The sequence below is a fragment of the Chiloscyllium punctatum genome, chromosome 6 (assembly GCF_047496795.1).
Source record: "Chiloscyllium punctatum isolate Juve2018m chromosome 6, sChiPun1.3, whole genome shotgun sequence".
Taxonomy (NCBI): Eukaryota; Metazoa; Chordata; class Chondrichthyes; order Orectolobiformes; family Hemiscylliidae; genus Chiloscyllium; species Chiloscyllium punctatum.
Genome location: NC_092744.1, coordinates 59,398,579 through 59,421,513, shown reverse-complemented (window position 1 = coordinate 59,421,513; position 22,935 = coordinate 59,398,579). Strand labels below are relative to the sequence as shown.

At 36.6% G+C, this 22,935-nt stretch overlaps 2 protein-coding genes across 3 annotated transcripts in view; one reads left to right on the top strand and one right to left on the bottom strand.

Annotated features, from left to right (window-relative positions):
* gfm1 (G elongation factor, mitochondrial 1) overlaps positions 1–22,534 on the top strand; it is a 45,036-nt gene extending 22,502 nt beyond the window's left edge. For both annotated transcript variants that reach the window (XM_072572740.1, XM_072572739.1), the window contains 7 exons: positions 239–376; positions 2,048–2,130; positions 12,725–12,887; positions 15,080–15,224; positions 16,254–16,414; positions 20,008–20,061; positions 20,329–22,534. In XM_072572740.1, the coding sequence (XP_072428841.1) occupies positions 239–376; positions 2,048–2,130; positions 12,725–12,887; positions 15,080–15,224; positions 16,254–16,414; positions 20,008–20,061; positions 20,329–20,460 (876 nt within the window). In that variant the 3' untranslated portion in view covers positions 20,461–22,534. The remainder of the gene's footprint in view (positions 1–238; positions 377–2,047; positions 2,131–12,724; positions 12,888–15,079; positions 15,225–16,253; positions 16,415–20,007; positions 20,062–20,328) is intronic.
* Positions 1,365–8,801, bottom strand: lxn (latexin). Its single transcript, XM_072572741.1, has 6 exons — positions 8,507–8,801; positions 5,752–5,820; positions 5,317–5,482; positions 5,042–5,178; positions 4,906–4,968; positions 1,365–4,781 (listed from the first exon to the last, which is right to left on the bottom strand). Exons 1-6 carry the CDS (start codon positions 8,726–8,728, stop codon positions 4,137–4,139), a joined length of 1,302 nt encoding a protein of 433 aa, XP_072428842.1. The 5' UTR covers positions 8,729–8,801; the 3' UTR covers positions 1,365–4,136.
* Positions 22,535–22,935: the final 401 nt, after the last annotated feature.

Sequence of the window (22,935 nt, the reverse complement as noted above, 5' to 3'; positions counted from 1 at the left end):
TTCTTTTGTACTGTGATTTTTAATTCTTAGATACTTTCCTAAGGTTAAAAACTTCCCAAACTCAAAGTCTCAATATTTTGCTGCAACTTAATGCAAATGTTGCAGCTTTGTTCAGGAATAGAAGGATCTAATTTTCCTTTCCAGGTTTTGTAACTATATTGAAAGTACAAATACATTGTTTTCACTAAACAGAGAATCACTAAGACAGTAAAAAAAAATATAAAATGTTCTGTTTCAGAATGATTTGGATAAATTTTCCAAAGGAATTGGCAGATTTACACGAGAGGACCCCACTTTTAGAGTTACTTATGACCCTGAGAGCAGAGAAACAATTGTATCTGGAATGGGAGAATTACATTTGGAAATATATGCACAGGTATTTCACCTATTGTAATTTATATACTTTTAATTTTGGCATAGTCATTAGGTGTTTTGTGAAAATTGGGTTTCTAACTGAATGCATTTCAGATGTCCACAGTACTTCGAGATTAAACACAAATGTTTATTATGTCGTTTGAGTGGTTCTGTCAACACTTAAATTAATTGCATTCAGGTGATATGTTGAAGGAAAACTCTAGATTTAAGCTTTTTTTTCCACAGTATTCCCAATAACTGAAGGGTGCTGTATCATTTAAAAAGGAGATAGACAAATTTTTAATTAACAATTAGTTGAAAGGGGATGGGCAGGAAAGGGGAGTTGAGGCAGAGATAAGTTCATGATTGTACTGAATAGTGGAATAGGCACATGGGCTGAATTGATTACTCCTGCTCCTAGTTCTTAAGTTTGTATAATGAATGGCTTATATTTGGTCACCTTAAAATTCTGTTAGTATATAAATTCTATTTAAAACTTGATATAGCTGCTAATTTCATTGCAATTTGAGCATCGTTTGCTTTTTTTTTCCTATTCTGCCCAACCATTGTCAGTTAAGTGGAAATCTGAATGCTGTCATTCATGTTATCACTACATATATAATATAAAATCCTATGCATTTTTTAAGGTACTAGATATTGTGATGTTCAGATTTTAATATCCACTGTATTATTTATACTTGCATGATAATGTATGGTGCACTTTATGGACTGGTAAAATTTATCTTGCACCGAACCAGCCTGAGTATAAAACAAGCAAGTGCAATCTCCATAATTGTAAAATCATTATACTGAAATTCTCAGTTATTTTCAAAGACTAGGATGGAAAACAAAACAAAAACTGAGTTTTAGAGTCGGACCAAGATTACTGAAGGCTATGCCAGCAAGTCTGAGTCCCTGGGTGAGAGGAAAGTGGATAGTGAAATTTCAAAATTTAACTTCCTAATCTGAATTAAATGTACTGAAAATAATTGAGTCATACAGGTTCAGGAATAAATATTTAGGCTATTTTATCTTACTGACAGCAAGTAAACATACAGAATAAGAATTAAGGCACTTAACTACAAATTGATTTTCTGATGCATAAAAATATATCAGCTGTGCTGCCTTAGCACCTCTCCATTAGCAGAGTAACTAATAGTATAATTAACATTTAACAATAAAACTGGTTAATGCTTGCATGAGGTCAGTCAGAAGTATCAGTTCGTAATGCCTACAATTTGAGATCAATAGCATGATAACCCATGTAAATATTGAACAGAAAAAGATCAAATGCTGTTATCAAAAGGCTATTTCATAATAACCAGTAGCAATTATGTAAATTAAGACCTGCAGCCACGCTAAGACTTCTTACAAACAATGCAGATGGGTTTTGGTTTATTTCCCTTGCCCACCTTTCTCATATCGCATCATTGAAACAAATATTAAAATTCCAATAAGATACATATAATTTTATAAGTTAAAGTCATATTGAGCTGTTGAGTCTGTCTCCAGGATAAATGGTCTAACTGAAGTCATGTAAGTGCTCGGAATTAATTAATGAGCAACAGTCTCCCAAAATCACAGCTAGAACGCTAGTGTAAGTTAGGCTAGTAAGTACTTGTGGTGATCCCTTTGTATTGCTTTGAATGAATCCATAAATAGTATTTAATTATTTTATATTCTCAATATTTAGAGACTAGAGAGAGAATACAATTGTCCCTGTGTAATGGGAAAGCCTAAAGTTGCCTTCAGAGAAACAATCTCTACCTGTGTTCCGTAAGTAGTTCACAACTGTCACTTGACTGGACTTAATTTTCATTAACTACTTTGTAGTTAAAAATTGTATTACAATATTAGTTTAACTGAAGTTCAAGAGATTATTTTCTATGTCTTGCCTGAGTTCTGTATTCTGTGCCTGATATATTTCCTTGGAATCCTTATTCACTGAGAGAAATTTGCGTTTTATAATCCATATCTTCCCTAACTTTCCCAGGGCAGTGAAAAGTTAAACAACGTAACAGAAGTGAGCCATTTAGTTCTTTAGGCCACTTTTTCCATTTTTAAGTAAGGTAGTTCTCTATCGGTATTCAACTTGATCCATGGCTCCATACCATTTAGTACCTTTGGCTAAAGGCAGCCTGTTGATCTCAGATTTAAAATTGTTAATTGATCTAGCATCCGCTGATTTGTACAAGAGTTCTCTACACTTTTATCACCCTTTTCAAGATGAAATATTTACCAGCTTCTCTTTTTGAATAACCTTGTTCTGATTTTAAGGCAATGTTTCCTTGCTAAGCTCGCCCAAGGACAGAAATCATTTCTATCAATCCAGTGAAATGCTTTTAAAATCTGGAAAGCCTCATTCAAATTATTCCTCAACATTGTCTTCCAGGAGTACAAACCTAGTTTATGTAATCTATTGGCCCAATCTTAGTGTATTGGTATCATTCTGGTGAATCTGCTGCACGGGGGGCTAGACTAGAGTGGTGCTGGAAAAGCACAGCAGTTCAGGCAGCATCTGAGGAGCAGTAAAATCGACGTTTCGGGCAAAAGGCCCTTCATGAGGAATACCTGATGAATCTGCTGCACTCCTACTAAGGCATTCTGAGGTGCACTGTCTGGAAAGAAGTATAGATTTGTTCATTTGGTGTTAAAGAAAGGACCATAATGCTGGTGAATATGTAGATTAATGATGTCAATGACCTATTTAATTTGTAAGAAGATTAAGATAAGTGGCACTACAGTGGCATTATGCATTCTAACACCAACACATATACTGAACCTCTGTCGTGAGAAATCCATTGTTGGTGCATTTGCAACGATTCACATTGCACCGTTTGAAGCTGTTGATTCAATTGTGAACTCTAAACTGCTTTCCCAGCCATATGAGTAAAAACATCCTAACACTATTCCAATTTATACTTGAGGAAAACTGTTAAATATCAGTCTTGAATTCTGACTTTGACCATCTTTCAGGTATATGCTCACTCTCACTGAAAAGCTTAGAGATGATTTCCTGTTGTGTTATTATCCTGGTCTGTCATAACTGTAGTAAATTAAGGAATCATAAATTGGGAAAAATAATGTGGCTATTGAATGGAAGAAAGTTTTCAGAAGTGTCAATTCAACACAACGTATCTTGATTCATTGAAAGGAATTCGTTCTCAAATCATTCACAAATTATGATGGTGTAAATTCTCAAAGTTAGAACAATTCGAATTTCCAGTTTGTGTATAATTTCATAAATTGGTTCAGTGTTGTTCACTGACCGTTCTTTATTTTGAGATATCAGTGCATTTTCTACTGATGAGAATAATCGTGGTTTCATTAAAGTAGCATTAAGTTAAAAATTACACAGTATCAGGTTATAGACCAACAGGTGTATTTAGAAGTACAAGCTTTTGGAGCGCTGCTCCTTTGTCAGGTAGCTCGTGCTCCAAAAGCTTGTACCTGCAACTAAACCTGTTGGACTATATCCTGGTGTTATGTGATTTTTAACTTTGTCCACCCCAGTCCACCACCAGCACTTCCACATCATAGCATTAAGTTAGCACACAAGCTTGACCGCAGCTTCAGTATCTTGTACTTTTAAATATGTTATTTAAAAGAATAATAGAAAATGTAATTTGAGGACAACATTTGAGTAGCAGTGTTAAACTCATTGGTGGTTATAAATATTAGTTAAATTAGTTCACATGCAATGTTCGTAATATTCTCTTTCTTGAACTACAAGTGCAATGGAAAATAATCACTTTAGGTAAATGTGTGCGAGTGGTTTGAGCTTAGTTTATGAGAAGACCTTCCATAGCTGACCCTTCAATTCTTTCTGATCCCGACTTTTCAAATTTTTCTGATCCCAACCCTTTAGTCCTTTCCAGTCCCGATCCTTCGAATCTTTCCAGTCCCGATCCTTCGAATCTTTCAGGTCCCGATCCTTCGAATTTTTCCGGTCCTGATCCTTCGGTCCTTTCCAATCTTTCCAGTCCCAATCCTTTGAATCTTTGCAATCCCGACTCTTCGGTCCTTTCCAATCCCGATCCTTCGAATCTTTCCAATCCCGATCCTTCAGTCCTTTCCAATCCCGATCCTTCAAATCTTTCCAATCCCAATCCTTCGGTCCTTTCCAATCCCGATCCTTCGAATCTTTCCAATCCCGACCCTTCGAATCTTTCCAATCCCGACCCTTCGAATCTTTCCAATCCCGACCCTTCGAATCTTTCCAATCCCGACCCTTCGAATCTTTCCAGTCCCGACCCTTCGAATCTTTCCAGTCCCGACCCTTCGAATCTTTCAAGTCCTGACCCTTCAAATCTCTCTGATTCCAATGCGTTAAAAGAGCTTTCAGATAGAGATGGCAAGCAAAAGTATTTCACAGTCACGGATTTTTTGGGGTGCCACTTCACCCACATAAAACAAGTGACAGTCTCCTGTTGAGGGCAGAGAACATAACGTTATTTAACATGTAATTATTGTGCAGGCAATGATCATTGAGAAAGGGATTTCAGTAGTCTCTGTAGCAATTAGTTTTTTTAAAATTGTTGATTAATTTACCTGAGTTGGCAACTCATGGAGAAGAATTGTGTAAATAAATCGAAGAAATTTGTCTTTCCTTATCTGGGAAAAAAATTTTAATTAATTAAAGTATTGATAAAAATGCCACGATGTTCAGATTATTTCAATTTCTTACCTGTTGATTAACTTTCTGTATTTGAACCATGTTATACTTCATAACTTCAGTGGATTTTTTCCAGATGATATAACTGGCACTAACTTTTGCCAGAAGCCAGATTGGCATCATATCAGGATGTATAAATCCATAATTATCTAATATCCAGAGAGAAAAATGAAAGTTTTGAAACATATAACATTTATAATTGGAGTTAAATATTCTTGAATACTTTCTCATTCTAAAAATTGTCATGATGACTAATTAAGTGACAACGGTCACTGAAAACTTCATACCTGGGATACTGTAGCCTACCACAAGATGCTTCTGTTGCAAATTAAGGTATAATTTATTATCTTTTTCAAAGCTGCCTTTCATATCATCTTTCATATTGCATTTTAAAGCTGTGTTTGAATTTTTTTTCTTTTGGAAGAGTACATTAGCTGCACAGTTGATAGTAACCTGTGGTGAGAAACAATTATTATAATCATCGGTTTTGTTTTGTTAGTCATACTATTAGCATTTGTATTTGTTGCATCGTGAGGCAAAGATAGCCACTCATTTAGTTTGGTTCCCTCTGTTTAAGTGGATTGTGAAAGATAGAAAGCCCCTGTCACTTAACCCCAATGCCAAAAGCATATTATCAAAATATTTTTTAAAAGTTACTGAGAGTCACTTTGACAGTGGAAATTGGAAAAAAGGCAAAACTATGCTATTAGTAGTCTACTTACATGTGAAGGGCCTTCTTGATTTTTCACTTCGAATTCTAAGTGGTACTTGTGTCCAGTGTTCAAAATTACCTGGATAAAAAAACAGTTTATATTGAGTCAGTTTTGATAGTAACAATGGCATCCACAATTCAGTGTACTTTACACACAAAGCATTTTTGTGCATGTGTCAATTTGTGCAAAAATCAGAATGTATCGGATTAGATCCTGTTGATGTGTCAGGAAGCATAGTCCTTTAACAATTGGTGAAATAAAATTCATTGTTATTAATTATTGCTTTCCAATTGAAATCCCTCCACGACTTTATTGTGGTGGGTTGCCATCAACATATACATACGAAAGACAACTGGAAATGATCGTTCAAAATCAAAACTTTCTCCATGACCTTCAATTAAATATTAGAAATGGTGCATGACACTAGTGAGTTGAAATTACATCAAAGCAATCTAGCTTTTCCTTTCATGGTTTATAATACCCTACATTTTGTAATACAATCTACTGATTGCAGTTATAAATGTTGTCATTAGCTTTTTTCAGCTGAAAGAGGAAGACAGTCAACTTATAGACTAAACCTTGCAGCGAATCTGAGATTTTAGAGGCAGAAAAAACACTCAGAAGAACTCTCTATAATGTGGTTTATATAGCCCATTACAGTATACCTCCCAAGATTTTTGACAGGGCAGTTATAAAGCAGAGTTTGACACTGAGATAAGGATATTGCGGCTGATGCAAAAACATTTGGTCAGACTTAGATTTTAAGCAGTGTCTGTAAGAAATTTAGAGTCCTTTAGGAACTTGAGCAGCTGAAGGCACAGTGACAAATGGTAGAGCAATTAAAATCAGAGGTACTTTAAATTTTGTTTTCAACAGTAGTTACTCAAACAAATGGCAGGCAACAGAAATGATCAAGTGCATCAAAATCATCAATCATTAAGTTTAAAATAAGAATCTAGCAATGTATAATGAGCAACAGCTACAACATAAATGAATCAGTTCAAATTAGTTCATAAAATCTTTTTACTCCATTTCGCACTTCTCAATTAAATTGAAAGTTTGCTGCTAAAAACATGGTATGAGTGTTTAAAATGACAACATTTTCATTTGAAATGAAATAACAAACATACCTACACAATATAGTGTTCTGTAGTAGAAATGCCTCTAAAAAGGTTAATGTGCCATTTGAGAAGCTGTGAATCTCTAATTCAAGAGGACAACCCTTTAAAAATATGAAACTGGGCAGGCAACACTGACTCACATGCAACTCTCTGATGGCAAGATTGGTCGTTCTTCACCTAGTAGCTAATGTTTGTCTCTTAATTGGACAAAACTGGGAAGATAATAATGGGGAACACACTCAATCAGTATTTTGCTTCAATTTTCAAGGTGGAGGACTGTGAAACAATTCCCTACAGTAATAGGTAATACAGAGATGTATAGAAAGGAGAAACAATTTCCACCCCCAAGCAAAATGTACTAAGCAAACTATTAGGATTAAAGGCAAAGAAGTTCCCAGGATCTCATTTTCTAACTTTCTGGTTCAAACTTTTTGGCAAAGCTCTTTCATGTATTAGCAGGGAGTTCGCATTTATTTTTAAAAGTTAATGGGCATCCTTGAGATCATCATGATCACAAACTTTACCACCTAGGAAATGCTCATGGGTACATAGAAACAATAGAAACACCATTACCTCCAAACATCCCCCCCCCCCCCCCCCCACAAGTCCCATACTACCTGCTGTTCCTTCATTGTCGCTGGATTTAAAATCCAGGGACTGAGTGATTACTTTGGCTACGCAAACTGCATAGTTTAAGAAGGTTGATCAGCATGAACCTCAAGGGCATTGGATGATAAATAGTAGTTCTTGTCAATGAAGCACACATTCAGTGAATTAATTTAAATTAAAAATTTGTTCCAGTGTCCTGGCTCTAGTCGATTGTGTGAATTGTATTAATCTGACTCTTCAAGATTTGCTGAAAATCTTTAGTTAAATTTGGGCAATGTTTGAGTCATTGGTTAAACATTTGATTTCATTATTTAGATTTCTAGGAGAGCATAAGTAAGAAAAGAACTTAAAACAGTAGGTGCCGATGGGTTGCAAATGTGAGAAAGTTCTTAGTTGCTAAGTGCATGGATTAGAATGCAGTTTTGTTTTGTACAGTTAAGTCGCCTAACCCAGCCTGCTGTGATCTTTTCAGGATTGAGGAGTTTTGGGTTTTCCTGAGTTACTCATATCTGGAAATTTGTTCATATAAAGCTAGATTCTTTTCAAACTGATTCCATTCTAAAACAATAATATACAATCAAAACAGTTAAAATTTGAAGGCAGTATATTGTTCTAAATTTACAATATCCTTCATGAACTTAGTGAAACTATGGAATTTAATATTAACAGCAAATGGTATAAGCTAAAGTCACTGATCTAACCTAACAACCATATTGTTAACTTCTTGTGCTCAAAATTTATTATTGAAAATTAGATATGGCCTTCTGCTGAGTTCCCACATTATTAAAATGAATGTGTCTAGCTTTCTTGAGCACAGGTTCCAATTCAGCAACTTTCCAATGAACAAAGGCATTTGCCATTTCCCTGTTCATGTGCTTTGCATTTTAATTCTAACTCTTTAACCAGGACATGTTGTGTGAAAAAGACAGAAAAAACAATTAAGAACACTAAGATCTGTTACAATTTGTTCAGAAAGCAAGTTATTTAAATTTCTGTTACTTATACTGTATCTGTTTCTTTTAAAAGAACCTTACCTCAATATAGGCTTTCTTCACTTTATGTAGTTCATATACTCTGGTTGGGGATCCATGGTGATAGTTTAAATAGTGGACTGCTACACTTGCAGCTTGTTGAGCAAGACGGGCTTCTGCAGGAATTTCGCGAGCAGTAATTGGAAGGTTGAAATGATTTGTTATTTTTGGCATTCCATACAGTGATGGTAAAAAACAAATGACGAAAGATAGAGCTAGGTACATTTTTCAGCTAACCCGATGGTGAGCTAAACTGAGCCCTCGCTGGTGGACGATACAGCTTCAACAGTTGCGTCAGGATCACAGTACATTCACAACCTTAGTGGTTTTATATTCAAGTAATAAATGCTCATGTGTCATGGACTTTGTTACAGTCTATAATGTCAGCTTCCAACACATTTGTACTTTGCCTTTAATCTGGACTTAATTTATTGTGGCTAATATACTCCGGAATGTTCTGCTGACTTCATTCTGCTAATCTTGCTTTTAACCAAAAATTAATTTCCTCTTATGTTTGAACTTAAGCCAAAACTCATTTTAAGTCTAAATGTTAGGAGTGCTTTTCCACATTTATCATTATTTTGTGATTTGTGTTAATATTCATAGCTTTTAGGTTATTAATTACAAAATTAAGCATACCAATTGTAATTTAGCTTTGGCTCATTCACATTTGGTTATATATGCTCAATGTTGAGAGTAAGGAGTGCCATTTTAAAACTCTTGTTAAAACTCTTGGGGGTTTAGCTACTATTTCAAGAAATTGATGAAGTTTACACATATATGTCCAAAACTCAGTGCTCATTCAGAAATTCAAATGCGAATCATCAAGTATTTTAATTTATTAATTCAAAACCATGTAGATTTAGTCAGAAATAGGGGTAAATATTTAACTTGCTTTGATAATACGTAATCTGAAACCTGAAGTTTGTGGGTAAGCTCAGCTTTGTATGAGTCAGTTAAACTACTGACTGTATTTTTGAGGGGATATTCACAGTATGTTGTGCCCAATATTTTGAATGACAGACATCCATACTGAAAAGTTAAGTTTTATTTCATTCCGTATTGACCAAGAAGTTTGCAGTCGATTATTGTACAATTTGTTAGAAAGTGATTCTTTAAATTGTTGATCAGCTAAATAAAAATACATAGAGATTAACTAATGGTAAGAGTTAGAGGTACATTGTTGGACTGGAGCTCTTGAGTTTTGAAGTAGAAAGCAAGAGCCCAATGTTAGCACATAAATATGCCACTGGACATGTGCAATGCTTTTGGAGTTCTGAACTTGATTGGTCGCATTGGAGCCTTTTTGCAAATATTTGCTCATCTGAGCTAGTTGCATTGCTGAGAAGGAAATGGGAAAAACCTATCTAGAACTTACTTTAGTGACTGACTGGTTTACTTCATAATGAACATTTTCAGATTTTGTACTAACCTGGATTCCAAATCAGCCAGAACATAACATTTTTTAGTTGTTTTCCTCTTCAGCAACTTGCCATTTCCTTTCTCCCATTCTTTACTTTATTTGCATGATGTGTTGGGCATGGTCTTATCTGAGGAAAGAAATTTATTTTCATGAAGCTGCAGGTTAGCAAGAAATTGAAATGAAGACAACAACTTTGCGAAGCATAGCTCACAATGATTGAAATCTGCTGCTTCGTAGTATTTCATCCTTCTCTTCAAATCACTGACTCTTGATGAGTTCTGTTCCATGCAGCTGCTGACTCTCAAAAACCTTGTAGAATTGACAATTTGTCTTGCACCAACCCAGTTTATTTAACTACGATTGTTGTCAACATTTACTAGACGAGAAGTTGACTTTATCCATTCAGAACTGCATAACAGTGTCTCAAGCACATTAATTATAAAATGGAAATAGCCAAAAAATTGTTTCTGACATAACAATTTGGAAATTGTTGGAGTGTGCACAGTTCCCAGTGTTGGAAAATAGTCTGCTGCATGTTAAACCATCAATCCTCCATCATTTGTTGATAATAATTTGTAGCAGTGCTTCTCAATCCTATTTCTTCTGACCCTATTTCTAGGCTCGAAAATTATTGTGACCCTTGAGTGAGAGCTGTTAGATTGGGAGGACAGCTGTACAGTGTCAGAGTTTCATAGCAGCAGTTGTTGCCTCAGAGCATGCGACCAAAATTGGGATCCTGAGCACTTGTTTGGAATGCCCTGATTTACAGAAAATGCACCTGAGATTCTCACACCATTTTCCCCAAAGATCGAGGAGTACTTAGCTTTTCTTTTACTATGTGTAGCTGAAAGTATAAAGCGTGCTAGAAATTATACTCATTGCTCAAACCTTTTAATCCAGTGTCAAACCATGAAATTCCATTGGCCCTTTTGAAAACTAAGACAAAAATGCCTGGTCAATAATTCTTGCTTTTTCTGATATTACAAAAAAAATCTGTTGAAGCTCATTATTGATTGATAGGTGCAGTGCAGAGTACCCTGTTTTTAGGCTAGTCAACTGAGAAGAGATGTTGTTTGCCAGGTTTTTCGCGATAGCAAAGGTTTTGGTCATGAAACAATGTCAAAAATGTATCTAGTGTGCAAGTGTTCTCCACAGTGACTTTATTATGCAACATTATGTTGGGGTTATCTTCTGAGGACAGGTTAAGCAGGTTAGGCTACACTCAATTTAGAAGAATATAAAGTGCTCTTACTGAAACATAAGATTTTGACAGGACTTAAGACGTGGATTCTTCCCAATATTTCCCTTTGCAAGGGTATAGTGCCAGCAAGGGAGGTGAGATTTATGGGTGACAGGCAGATAAGAGGAGTTAGGCCACACTTTGATCAGCTGTTAAAAATCGCACAACACCAGGTTTGAGTCCAACAGGTTTACTTGGAAGCACTAGCTTTTGGAGCATCGCTCCTTCATCAGGTGGTTGTGGTGGACACCATTGTAAGACACAGAATTTATAGCAAAAGTTTACAGTGCGATGTAAATGAAATTATATATTGAAAAATACCTTGATTGTTTGTTTGAGTCTCTTATCTGTTCGGGTACCCTGTAAAACTCTGTTATATCACTTTTTAAGATTAGAATCTGTCTAAACATTATGGCGCAGACAGAGAACACAGGGGGCTAACACCTTCAACATATTGTCTGGCTAACGCCAATTGCTACAGTTAACCTGAGAATGTAACTTTTAAAAAAAGGTTTTGTGATTTACACATGAAAGAAGTGAAATTATCATTGTATTCGAACAGACGAAAGACTCAACAAATAATCAAGGTATTTTTCAATGTATAATTTCAGTTACATCACACTGTAAACTTTTGCTATAAATTCTGTGCCTTACAATTGTGTCCTCCGAAACCACCTGATGAAGGAGCAGCGCTTCCAAAGTTTGTGCTTCCAAACAAACTTATTGGACTATAACCTGGTGTTATATGATCTTTAACTTTGTACACACCAGTCCAACACCAGCATCTCCAAATCTTGATCAGCTGTGATCTTATTGAATGGTGGTGCATTCTCAAGCAGCCAAGTAATCATCTCCAATTTCTTATGACACGTGGATTCTGTGCATACCATACTAAATAGTATGTCACAGCTCTATAGAATACTTAGACTTATAGCAAGAGTGTGCTGTCAAGACAAGGCTCCAAGAACCATTTGTACTTTATTTGTTTTAAATGCAGGAGATTTCTTCTCAGGCAGTACCTCAGGAATGAGGATAACTTCCACTTTAGTGTTGCGAATCCTGAGGTGATTAGACAATTCAATACTGGATCCACTATCACTGCCATAGATGGTGTGTATCAAAGTGGGTGTGTGGGATGCTCAGATTTCTGCAAACTTTTTCTGTTGTTTATGCTTGTCCTCCATTGGGAGGGTCAGAGATGCTCAAGTGGTTTTCCTTCATGGATGCTTCTTTTAAAATTGAGTGGTCTTGGACTCGAGATTCCTATATGTGAAGAAACTGCATTTTTTCAAGGAGGATTTGACACCTTGGCAGTATGGGAAGTATAGCTCTCTGAGGCTCTCAGGGCTTGATTTGCAGGGTAAAAATAATCAAATGCACATCTTCCTTAAGGCTCAAATATTATTACTGTATGATATCACATCAAAAACATGTCCTGTATTTACACTTCTCTCATATTGAATAACCTAACCATGTGTTTTATTGAAAAGCATAACTTTACTTTTACAGATAATGTACAGAACTGTTATTCAAATTATCTGTTCGATTATTTTTCCAGCTTTGAATTTACTCACAAAAAGCAGTCTGGTGGTGCAGGCCAGTATGGCAAAGTTATTGGTGTGCTTGAACCACTGGACCCCGAAAACTACACCAAGTTAGAATTTGCTGACAGAACTATTGGAACAAATGTGCCAAAGCAGTTTATACCAGCTATTGAGAAGGTAATGAATCTGAGTACATCCTTCCCTCACTCCTTTCTCCATCTAAAACTGACTTTAGTTTTTCTTACTTTACTTCTAGTAATATTACCTTGTCTTTTAGTGGAAGCAAGTTGTGAATTACAGTTTCTAATGTTGCCAATAGATATTTAATTGGAATAATTGCAACCCATATGGCAGTCTTGCAAAACTAAATTTGAGGTTTGCTGATGAGATTTTGAGGAAAGCTGTCAATTACATTACACTTCAGAGGAAATTAGGGTGGGCCTTGGGAGGGTGGGGGGAAGGTAGCTGGGAATGTGATAGGTAGATAAAGGTGGGGGGAGGTAATAGGTCGGAGAGGAGGGTGGAGTGGATAGTTGGGAAGGAAGTTGGACAGGTAAAGAGGGTGGTGCCGAGTTGGAGGCTTGGGAGGGGAAGTGAGGAAACTGGTGAAATCCACATTGATACCGTGTGGTTTCAGGGTCTCAAGGCGAAAGATAAGGCATTCTTCCTCCAGGCATTGGATGGTTAGAGTTTGGTGATAGAGGAGACCCAGGACCTACATGTCCTTGGTGGAGTGGGAGGGGGAGTTAAAGTGTTCGGCCACTGGGTGGTGGGGTTAGTTGGTGCGGGTGTTCCAGAGGTGCTCTCTAAAATGATCCGCAAGTTGGCGTCCTGTCTCCCCGATGTAGAGGAGACCACATGGGATGCAACAGATACAGTTGATGACGTGTGGAAGTATAAGTAAATTTCTATCAGATGTGGAAGGATCCTTTGGGGCCTTGGACAGAGGTGAGGGGGCAGGTGTGGGCGCAGGTTTTGCACTTCCTGCACTGGCAGGCCCGAAACGTCGATTGTCCTGCTCCTTGGATGCTAACTGACCTGCTGTGCTTTTCCAGCACCACACTCTTGACTCTGATCTCCAGCATCTGCAGTCCTCACAATTTCCTACGTGCAGTCAATCATCAACCTCTTCTTTTCTGACTGAATGTTTAAAATCCGTCCATATTAATGAGTTGAGAACCATCTGCATAAGTCATCTATAAGGACATTGAATAGATGAATGTGGGCAATGCCAAGCTAATTTTGAACGAAAACACAAAGCAAAGCTTTTCATTTATCATTATGTTGGCATTGTTGTCCAGAAAAGATGACTGCTATGCGAAATAGGAAAAATAAATTGTACCATGTAGGTTGATTGCTTGGTACTGTTTTTTTTAAAGGATTGTTACATTGATGACACATTTTGGAGGGAACTTGACCTTTCAGCTAATCTGTCTGCAGTGAGTCAATTCCTAGTACAAAGAACTAAAAGTGAAAGAGTCTCCGACTCCTAAGTAATTGTTCTTTTCTGGCAATCCTTCATTTTTTATGGAGTTCAAAAAATAAAATGTGCAAAATCCTTTATATGAGTATTTAACCCAAAAATCCATTTCATTTTGAAAATAATAGTAGTTCAGTAATTTGGGTGCCCATAACCCAACATACTACTTGGCATCATCAGCCTGTCATTAACCCAGAATGTCACCATGCGCTCACAGCCATTGGATCTCATTCATCTCAGAAAGTCGGAAATAATTATATTAAGTAAATAAATCAATGAGTTGAAACTCATTTCAGGCTATCATCTATTTTGGACATGAGATGACATCCCCAAATCCCTGGAGCTTTTTTTAAAATTTACTGCATTATCTCGACTTTTGATTTATTGCAGTATTTTACCCATAATAAGTCATTAAGATTGTTATACAGATAGTATAATGCAGTTTTTTATATATTAAAATTATAAAAGAAATAGTGTACTAAAGAAATAGTGAGAGTCTGTGTTCTAGAAATTTGTAGCTTTGTATACAATTGGCTGGAAAATGATTACTATTTTGTCATTATTATTATTTTGGACCTGTATTAATTATAATACTTCAGTTGAATTGTTTTTGTATAATTTCTTTTCCTTATCTTCCCACCTTTAACATTTTGCTATTTTTACAATGTGTTACTGAAGTGAATTGCAAAACCTCCATACTGAAATCCATTATTTCAGTGTAGAAAATGGATTGGGACCTTCTTTCTTGATCTGATGAGCAGAAAGGGTATTATTGAAAGTTCAGTGCCTTGTTTAAATGTGCAGTATTCGTTCAAATCAGTGTTGTGAAATATTTCATTGTTAAACCATTGTAAATGTCATTACAAAATGTTATGCATTGCTTCGGTAGGGATTTCTTGAAGCTTGTGAAAAGGGTCCTCTTACAGCTCATAAAATCTCTGGAGTACGATTTGTACTGGAAGATGGTGCTCATCACATGGTGGATTCCAATGAAATATCTTTCATCAGAGCTGGCGAGGGTGCTGTCAAACAAGGTTTGTAAAGCTAATACAGATAGTTCATAGAAATATGAAGTATTAACAATAAGTGGTCTCATTGCTTACTAATCTTCTTAAAAAGGAAGTTGGTTGAGTTTTTCCTCAAAACATTTACCTTGGCATCTTTGATCAAATCTGCTAAAACCTATTTTTCTGAACAATTAATCTGTTGACACAAATATGCAAGTGGTTCTTTTAAAGAGAGGCTGATTTAACAGAGTTTCACGTTTAATTGTATGTATTTATGTCTGTAAATGGATGATAAGCATCCTGATGACTTCAAAACTGTACATTGGATATTGTTTCTAATGAATGTCACAGGTATCTTTTCCAAATTCTGTTCGCAATGAAAACAGTGTGCACTTCTAGATGCAAGGTTGTTTTGCAAGAAAATGGTAATTTAGTTACACCTGTCATTTTGTGTGATTTACGATTTGATATTGTGTTTTTTATATTGTTTTCTGTCCAATTTGATGTTTATAATGTTTATGTAGAAGTCTGGGGGAATCATGAAAATAGTGTGTTACTGCATCGTATTTCCTGTGTTCAGTTTTCATAATTATTCCAAAGGCATCTAATAGTGTCATAGGATGCTGCCTTTTATGGAAATCAGTGTTCAAAAATCTTGATTATACCTAACTTCGTCAGCATTTACTTTTACCAAATGGTTGTAAAATAGTGAACATATTCTCATTGCTTCAGACAGCCAGTCAGCTCATGATCTAAACATAACAAAGTAGTTATTTGCAGATGAATTAATCCAGTTAAGTATCAAGAGCATATCTCATGTTACACTTAGTAGAAATACAGGAAATAAAGATGAATTGTGAATGTGTGAACATAGAAAGTTGATGGGGCAGGAAAAGAGCAACTAGCCCTCCAAATTTAGCTGCATGTCGTTTGTTGATAATATCTTGAGTAGAACCTTCCAAATCCCTGCAGTTATATAATTTCTTGGGAGGTGGAAAATACCTTGCCTCACATGTGAAATAATTACTTGCTTCCTGGTTTTTTTCTATTCTTCAGCAATGGAGAAGACCAGTGTGGTTATTCTGGAACCCATTATGTCAGTGGAGATTGTAGCACCAAATGAGTTTCAGGGAATTGTCATAGCTGGAGTTAATCGTCGACATGGTGTTATCACTGGCCAGGATGGAGCAGAGGGATACTTTACACTTTATGCTGATGTACGTATAATGCATTGCCAAGCTTTATTTTATAGAAAATTGCTGATAACATTATTGGATAGCAATGGTCACATGTTGCCTTATATAGATACTTAACTGTTTTGTAAAACAATTCACTGTATACTATTGATTGGCTACAAATGGTTTCAAAAGGATTATGGTTCAGTAGAACACTGCAAAGGATAAAAGAAATTTTGTGTTGTGCAATGGAACATTCCTTTTTTTTAATTGCAACATTTGCACTGGATTATGTGATATCTTAAGATACATAGAGGTTTGCAGCATAGGAAGCGGCTGTTTGGTCCATGTCTGCATCAGTCAACAAAACTTTGGCAACACTTACCCTATTTTCCATCTTTTGGCCTATGGCCTTGGAGTTTATGTTAACACAATTGAAATCTGAATTCTCAAAGAACAAAGAAAATCACGGCACAGGAAGAGGCCCTTCGGCCCTCCAAGCCTGCGCTGATCCAGATTCTCTATCTTAACCTGTCACCGATTTTCTAAGGATCTGTATCCCTCTACTCCCTGCCCATTCATGTATCTGTCCAGATACATCTTAAATTACGCTATCATGCCCGCCTCTAGCACCTTCATTGGCAATGCGTTCCAGGCATCCACCACCCTCTGCATAACTTTCCATGCATATCTCCCTTAAAACTTTTCCCCCTCTCACCTTGAATTCATGACCCTTAGTCATTGAGTCCCCCACTCGAGGGGAAAACCTTCTTATTATCCACCTGTCTATACCTCTCACGATTTTGTAGACCTCAATCAGATCCCCCCTCAAACTCTATCTTTCAAATGAAAACAATCCTAATGTACTCAACCTCTCTTCATAACTAGCGCGCTCCATACCAGGCAACATCCTGGTGAACCTCCTCCAAATCATCCACATCTGGTCATATGCAGTATTCCAAATGTGGTCGAACCAAGATCCTGTACAACTGTAACAAGACCTGCTGACTCTTGTACTCAATACCCCATCCGATGAAAGAAGCACCCTGTATGCCATCTTGACCACTCTATCGACCTGCATTGCCACTTTCAGGGTACAATGGACCTGGACACTCAAATCTCTCTGTACATCAGTGTTCCCCAGGGCTTTTCCATTTACTGTATAGTTTGCTGTTAAACTGGATCTTCCAAAATGCATCACCTTGCATTTGCTCAGATTGAACTTCATCTGCCATTTCTGTGACCAACTCTTCAATCTATCTATATTCTGCTCCATTCTCTGACAGTCCCCTTCACTGTCTGCTACTCCACTAATCTTAGTGTCATTTCCAAACTTGCAAATCGGATCACCTACACCTTTATCCAGATCATTTAATGTATATCACAAACATCAGTGGTCCCAACACTGATCCCTGTGGAATACTACTGGTCATAGTTATCCATTTTGAGAAACTCTCTTCCACTACTACTCTTTGTCTCCTGTTGCCCAGCCAAATCTCTATCCATCTCACTAGTATATCCTGGACTCCATGCAACTTCACTTTCTCCATCAGCCTACCATGGGGAACCTTAAAAACGCCTTACTGGAGTCCATGTAAATGACATCTACAGCCCTTCCCTCTTCAATCAACTTTGTCACTTTCTCAAAGAATTCTATTAATTGGTAAGACATGACCTTCCCTGCACAAACCATGTTGCCTATCACTGATAAGCCCATTTTCTTCCAAATGGGAATAGATCCTATCCCTCCAGCAGCTTCCCTACCACTGATGTCACACTCACTGGTCTACAATTACCTGGATTATCCCTGCTACCCTTTAAACAAGGGGACAACATTAACAATTCTCCAGTCCTTCAGGACCTCATCCATGTTCAAGGATGCTGCAAAGATTTCTGTTAAGGCCTCAGCTATTTCCTCTCTCGCTTTCCTCAGTAACCTGGGATCGATCCTATCCGGACCCGCAGACTTGTCCACCTTAATGCCTTTTAGAATACCCAACACTTCCTCCTTCCTAATGCTGACTTGACCTCGAGTAACCAAACATCTATCTTTAACCTCAACATCCATCATGTTCCAGTTCTCAGTGAATACTGACACAAAGTACTCATTAAGAATCTCACCCATTTTTTTTTTGACTCCACACATAACTTTCCTCCTTTGTTCTTGAGTGAGCCAACCCTTGCTCCTTATATACGAATAAAAGGCTTTGGGATTTTCCTTAACCCTATTTGCTAAAGATACTTCATGACCCCTTTTAACCTTCTTAATTCCTTGTTTCAGATTGGTCGTACTTTCCCGATGTCCTTCCAAAGCTTTGTCTGATTTCAGTTGCCTAGTCCTTATATATATGCGTCCTTTTTCCTCTTAGCTTGTCTCTCAACTTCACCTGTTATCCATGTTACCCTAATTTTGCCATTTCTATCCCTCATTTTCACGGGGACATGTCTGTCCTACACTTTAATCAACCTCTCTTTAAAAGCCTCCCAAATGGGATTTTTACCTTCAAACAGCTGCTCCCAATCCACATTCCCCAACTCCTGCCAAATTTTGCTAAATTAGCCTTACCCCAATTTAGCTCTCTTCCTTTAGGACTATTCTTGTCTTTGTCCATGAGTACTTTTTAAATGTTGAGAGAATTTCTGACCCATCAACTGTTTCAGACAGTGCGGTCCAGCAAACTTCCACCAACTTAATGAGTGAAAAGCTTTGCTCATCTCTCCTTTTAACCTTAGTTTAAATCTATGCACCCTAGTTATTGATTCCTCAACTGATAGAAAAAAATGTGTTCCTGTCCACCCAATCTCTACCTACCTCTATTAAGTTTCCTCGCAACCTTCACTGAGCCAAGGAAAACAATGCAGCCTATCCAGTCTTTTCTCATATTACTTTGACCTTCCAACGCAGGTAAATCTCCTGTACACTGTGTAGTGCAATCACATTTTTCCTGCTGTTGATGACTAGAACTGCATACAGTGCTCCAGTTGTGACCGAACCAGCATTTTACCATTTCTGCATCATCTCCTTTCTCTTGTGTGCTGTGCCTTGGCGACTAAAGGCAAATATTTCATAAGCCTCCTTAAACATCTTAAGCACCTACTCTGCTATCTTTAGGGATCTGTGGATGTGCATACCAGTGCCTGATTGTCAGTACTTCCCATTGTTCATAGTTTAATCCCTTACCTTGTTAGGTCTCTTCAAATCATTCTCACTTTTCAGATTTAGTTTCATTTGCAACTGCTCTGTCCAACTGATCAGTCCATTGATATCCTCTCTATTTAGCACCCTACCAATTCTTGTGTCATTCACAGATGTCTTGATCAGACCTCCTGCATTGAAATCCAAATCGTCAATATGCGTCACATTCAATAAAGACCCCAGTAGTGAGCCTTGCAGACGTCCAGTCCTCTACCATTACCTTCTCCCTGACTTCCAGCCAGTTTTGAACCAATATGCCACTTTGCCTTGGATCATATTGGCTCTTACTTTCTTGGTCAATCTGCTGTGCTTTTTTTTTGTTACTTTTTAATCTTCTAAAGTGTTTAACTCAATGAATGAAATCGACATTAACATGAAGAATTTATTCCTGCCAATATTCTCATTATTCAAGAGTTGAAAAATGGCTCCTGTTTTACAGATACCACTGAATGACATGTTTGGATATGCCACAGAACTGCGATCATCGACAGAGGTATATATTCAAGCATGTAAAAATATCTGATTTGCATGATTTCCAATTTAATCTCTTCCTCCCCTGAGGCGGTTTGTTTTTTTTCTTATTAACTTAAAAAAGTGTTTGACATAGCATTAAGAACATAGGGGCATGAAGGTTTGTTATTTACTATAAATACAGCTTTAATTTTTACTTGATTAATTCTTACTTGTTCATTATATGAAATGTGGATGAACATTTAAAAGTTATTTTTCTTTTCATAACCTTGTTAACTGTCTTTTCCAGGGTAAAGGTGAATACACTATGGACTACAGCAGATACCAGCCATGTCTGCCCAGTGTACAGGAAGAGCTGATCAATAAATACCTGGAAGCAACTGGTCAATTACCAGTTAAAAAGGGAAAAGCCAAGAACTAAATATAATTATAGGTTGATTTTTCACCTCGGCGCGTGCACAGTTTAATAACTGTTTTAAGAATATAAATATACTGGCATTGTTGTTGGAAACATTTTCACTGGTGACACTTAACCATAAGGATTCCTTAAAGTTGTTTCTTTGACAAGACTTGCAGCAATCGATACATCTCGAACTAACAGTTGCCAATTTTTGAAGGAAATTGATTGATTATTAGGTGGTTACATGCTGACATGTATTCCTTCATGTTGCTGCTTTGAAAGTGAAAATTAGTTGATACCTTTTTGAAAAGGATGTTATCTGTGATTTCAAGAATGGTTGAACCACAGAGAATTATTGTTTTTTTTAATTGCTTATCACTTTAAAAAATTAAATTGTCCCTATTGATTCCAGCAGCAAATTTTTTGTGGCCCAGATATCATTTTTCTGAAATATGAGATCCCTATCCAAAGCATAAAATATCCCTCAATTATCATTCTAATATTTTGAGTATAGCAATTTTTGTCAGTTAAATTTAACTTGCATTGCTTTCAGAAATATATCAATTTTCTTTTTATGTTTCTGTTAATTTAAAGGAGTACTATATTATTCAAAAATGTTTTGGCCAACTAATTTTTTATAGAAGAGTCTTGTTTCAGCATGTTGTTGTGCCATTTGCACTGTTATTTATTATTTAGATTATTTACTATGTTCTGTTTTAATCTACAAAAAAAATCCCTTGTAAGTGTTTAACAAATCTTGTGTCCTTTTAAAAATGCTGTTCTGTACATGAAGGATATTTTTATCTGGAGCTGTTAACTCAGGCTTCACGAAGTTGTGTTCTGATGCTTTTGTCCGAAAGAAACAGATGGATTGTTTTTCATATTTTGGATTCGCAGGCAATATAGATCCAACCATGAAACTCAAAGGAAGAATGATATACATTGTGAACTTGGTTAAATGAAAATGTTTGTGATTTTTCCCTTTTGGTTGCCTGAAGATGTTTATTTCTTGCAAGCTGTTCATTTTCTCTCGTGCTACATAGCTTCACTATCTTGTACTTTACTGGATTTAAGTCTCCTGCCACTACTATTCTATACCTGTTCCTGGGAAATATGTGAAAGTGGTCTTTTGCCCCTAGCTGTCCACTTTTTCTTTTACTCCCTTTGGCACTGCTTCCAAAATTAATTTCCAATCTGACCCATTTTAACACTTGAAATGTCATTTGATTACTGAAATCAAAAATAAAACAGCAATAAAGCAGTAAAACACAATATATTTTTTTTAAAGATTGTATATATGGATCAACATGCAATGTTTCATATAAATGTGGCAATCTCTTTTAAAACTACATTGTAAAAGATGGTATTTTTGTATTCACTTGTCCATTAAATCATCTGAGTTCCTCTAGAAGGAGTGGAAACAAGTTTTGGGTGTTGAGCTGGCTGATGTTGGAACTCCTATTGTTCTGCAGCGCCAGCATCTAGGGGCTGGGCTCAGACAAATCACAGCTTGGTAGTGGAGACATTGCTGCTGGGCCTGTGGTTGAGGTGAGGAATTCAAGACTCAGCCATAGATAGGAACCCATGACATATGAGAGATACACCACATAGATTAAGGCAGCGTCAGCTATCATTATGGTCTTTTTACTGATGTGGGGTGCAGTCTCTGGAGGAGGGGATGCCTCAGCCTGGGCCTCAAGTCTGCACTGTTCAATCACATTGGCGCAAACTGCCTAGTTTCAGGTTTTAACTTCTTCTTGAAAATACATTTTCAGTTTGAATTCTTACGTATGTAAAATTGTAACACCATCTGCTCTCAATGACAATAAGGACATTCTTGCCATTCCAAGGAACATTCGACCTGTGTTATCCAGGCTGAAACTAGTCATTCAATATGGAAGAAAATACTAGTGTAACATTGGCGCATCAGGACATACTGCATTATGTCCTAATGGCCTCAACAGCTTAGTAAATTATAGCTGCAGACATTTATTCCTTTACATTTGTAGAGTTGAATTCTATAAATGAGAACATAAAAGATCAAAGTTGAGATTTGTTTGAGATAAAACGGCAAAAATAAAACCTTTTTTTCTTATTTTTGTATCAAGGGTTTGTTTCTATACTGAAATATTTAATGTTTAGCATATTAAGTGAGCAGTGCTTAACTTGAACACAGCTTTGCTTTTATTAGATTGTAATCTAATTCCCTTTCATATTTACTGCATTTGGCTTTTTATATTTAAAGCTGAATAGTATTTACAGAAAGTTATCAGTAGGTACTTTATTATTCATTTGTCATTCGTATTAAAATCTTCATTTTAAAAAAATCTACACTATTGAGCATTACTGTTGAATAACAACATTTAACGCTGGTAGACTTTCTTTTCAATTTATTGGCTAAAAATAGGGGCCCAATTTTGGCAGGTGTTTGTGGGGTGGTAATGTGGTGCATTAGTGGGTAGTGAAATAGCAGAACTGCACTAAATTTAAAAAATT

Coding starts and splice junctions, on each gene's coding strand:
- lxn (XM_072572741.1), bottom strand. CDS start 8,728: ATGTACCTAGCTCTATCTTTCGTCATTTGTTTTTTACCATCACTGTAT. Junction 5,821..8,506: donor TGAAGAAAGCCTATATTGAG/GTAAGGTTCTTT, acceptor TTTTTTATCCAG/GTAATTTTGAACACTGGACA. Junction 5,483..5,751: donor ATCAAGAAGGCCCTTCACAT/GTAAGTAGACTA, acceptor TTCTCACCACAG/GTTACTATCAACTGTGCAGC.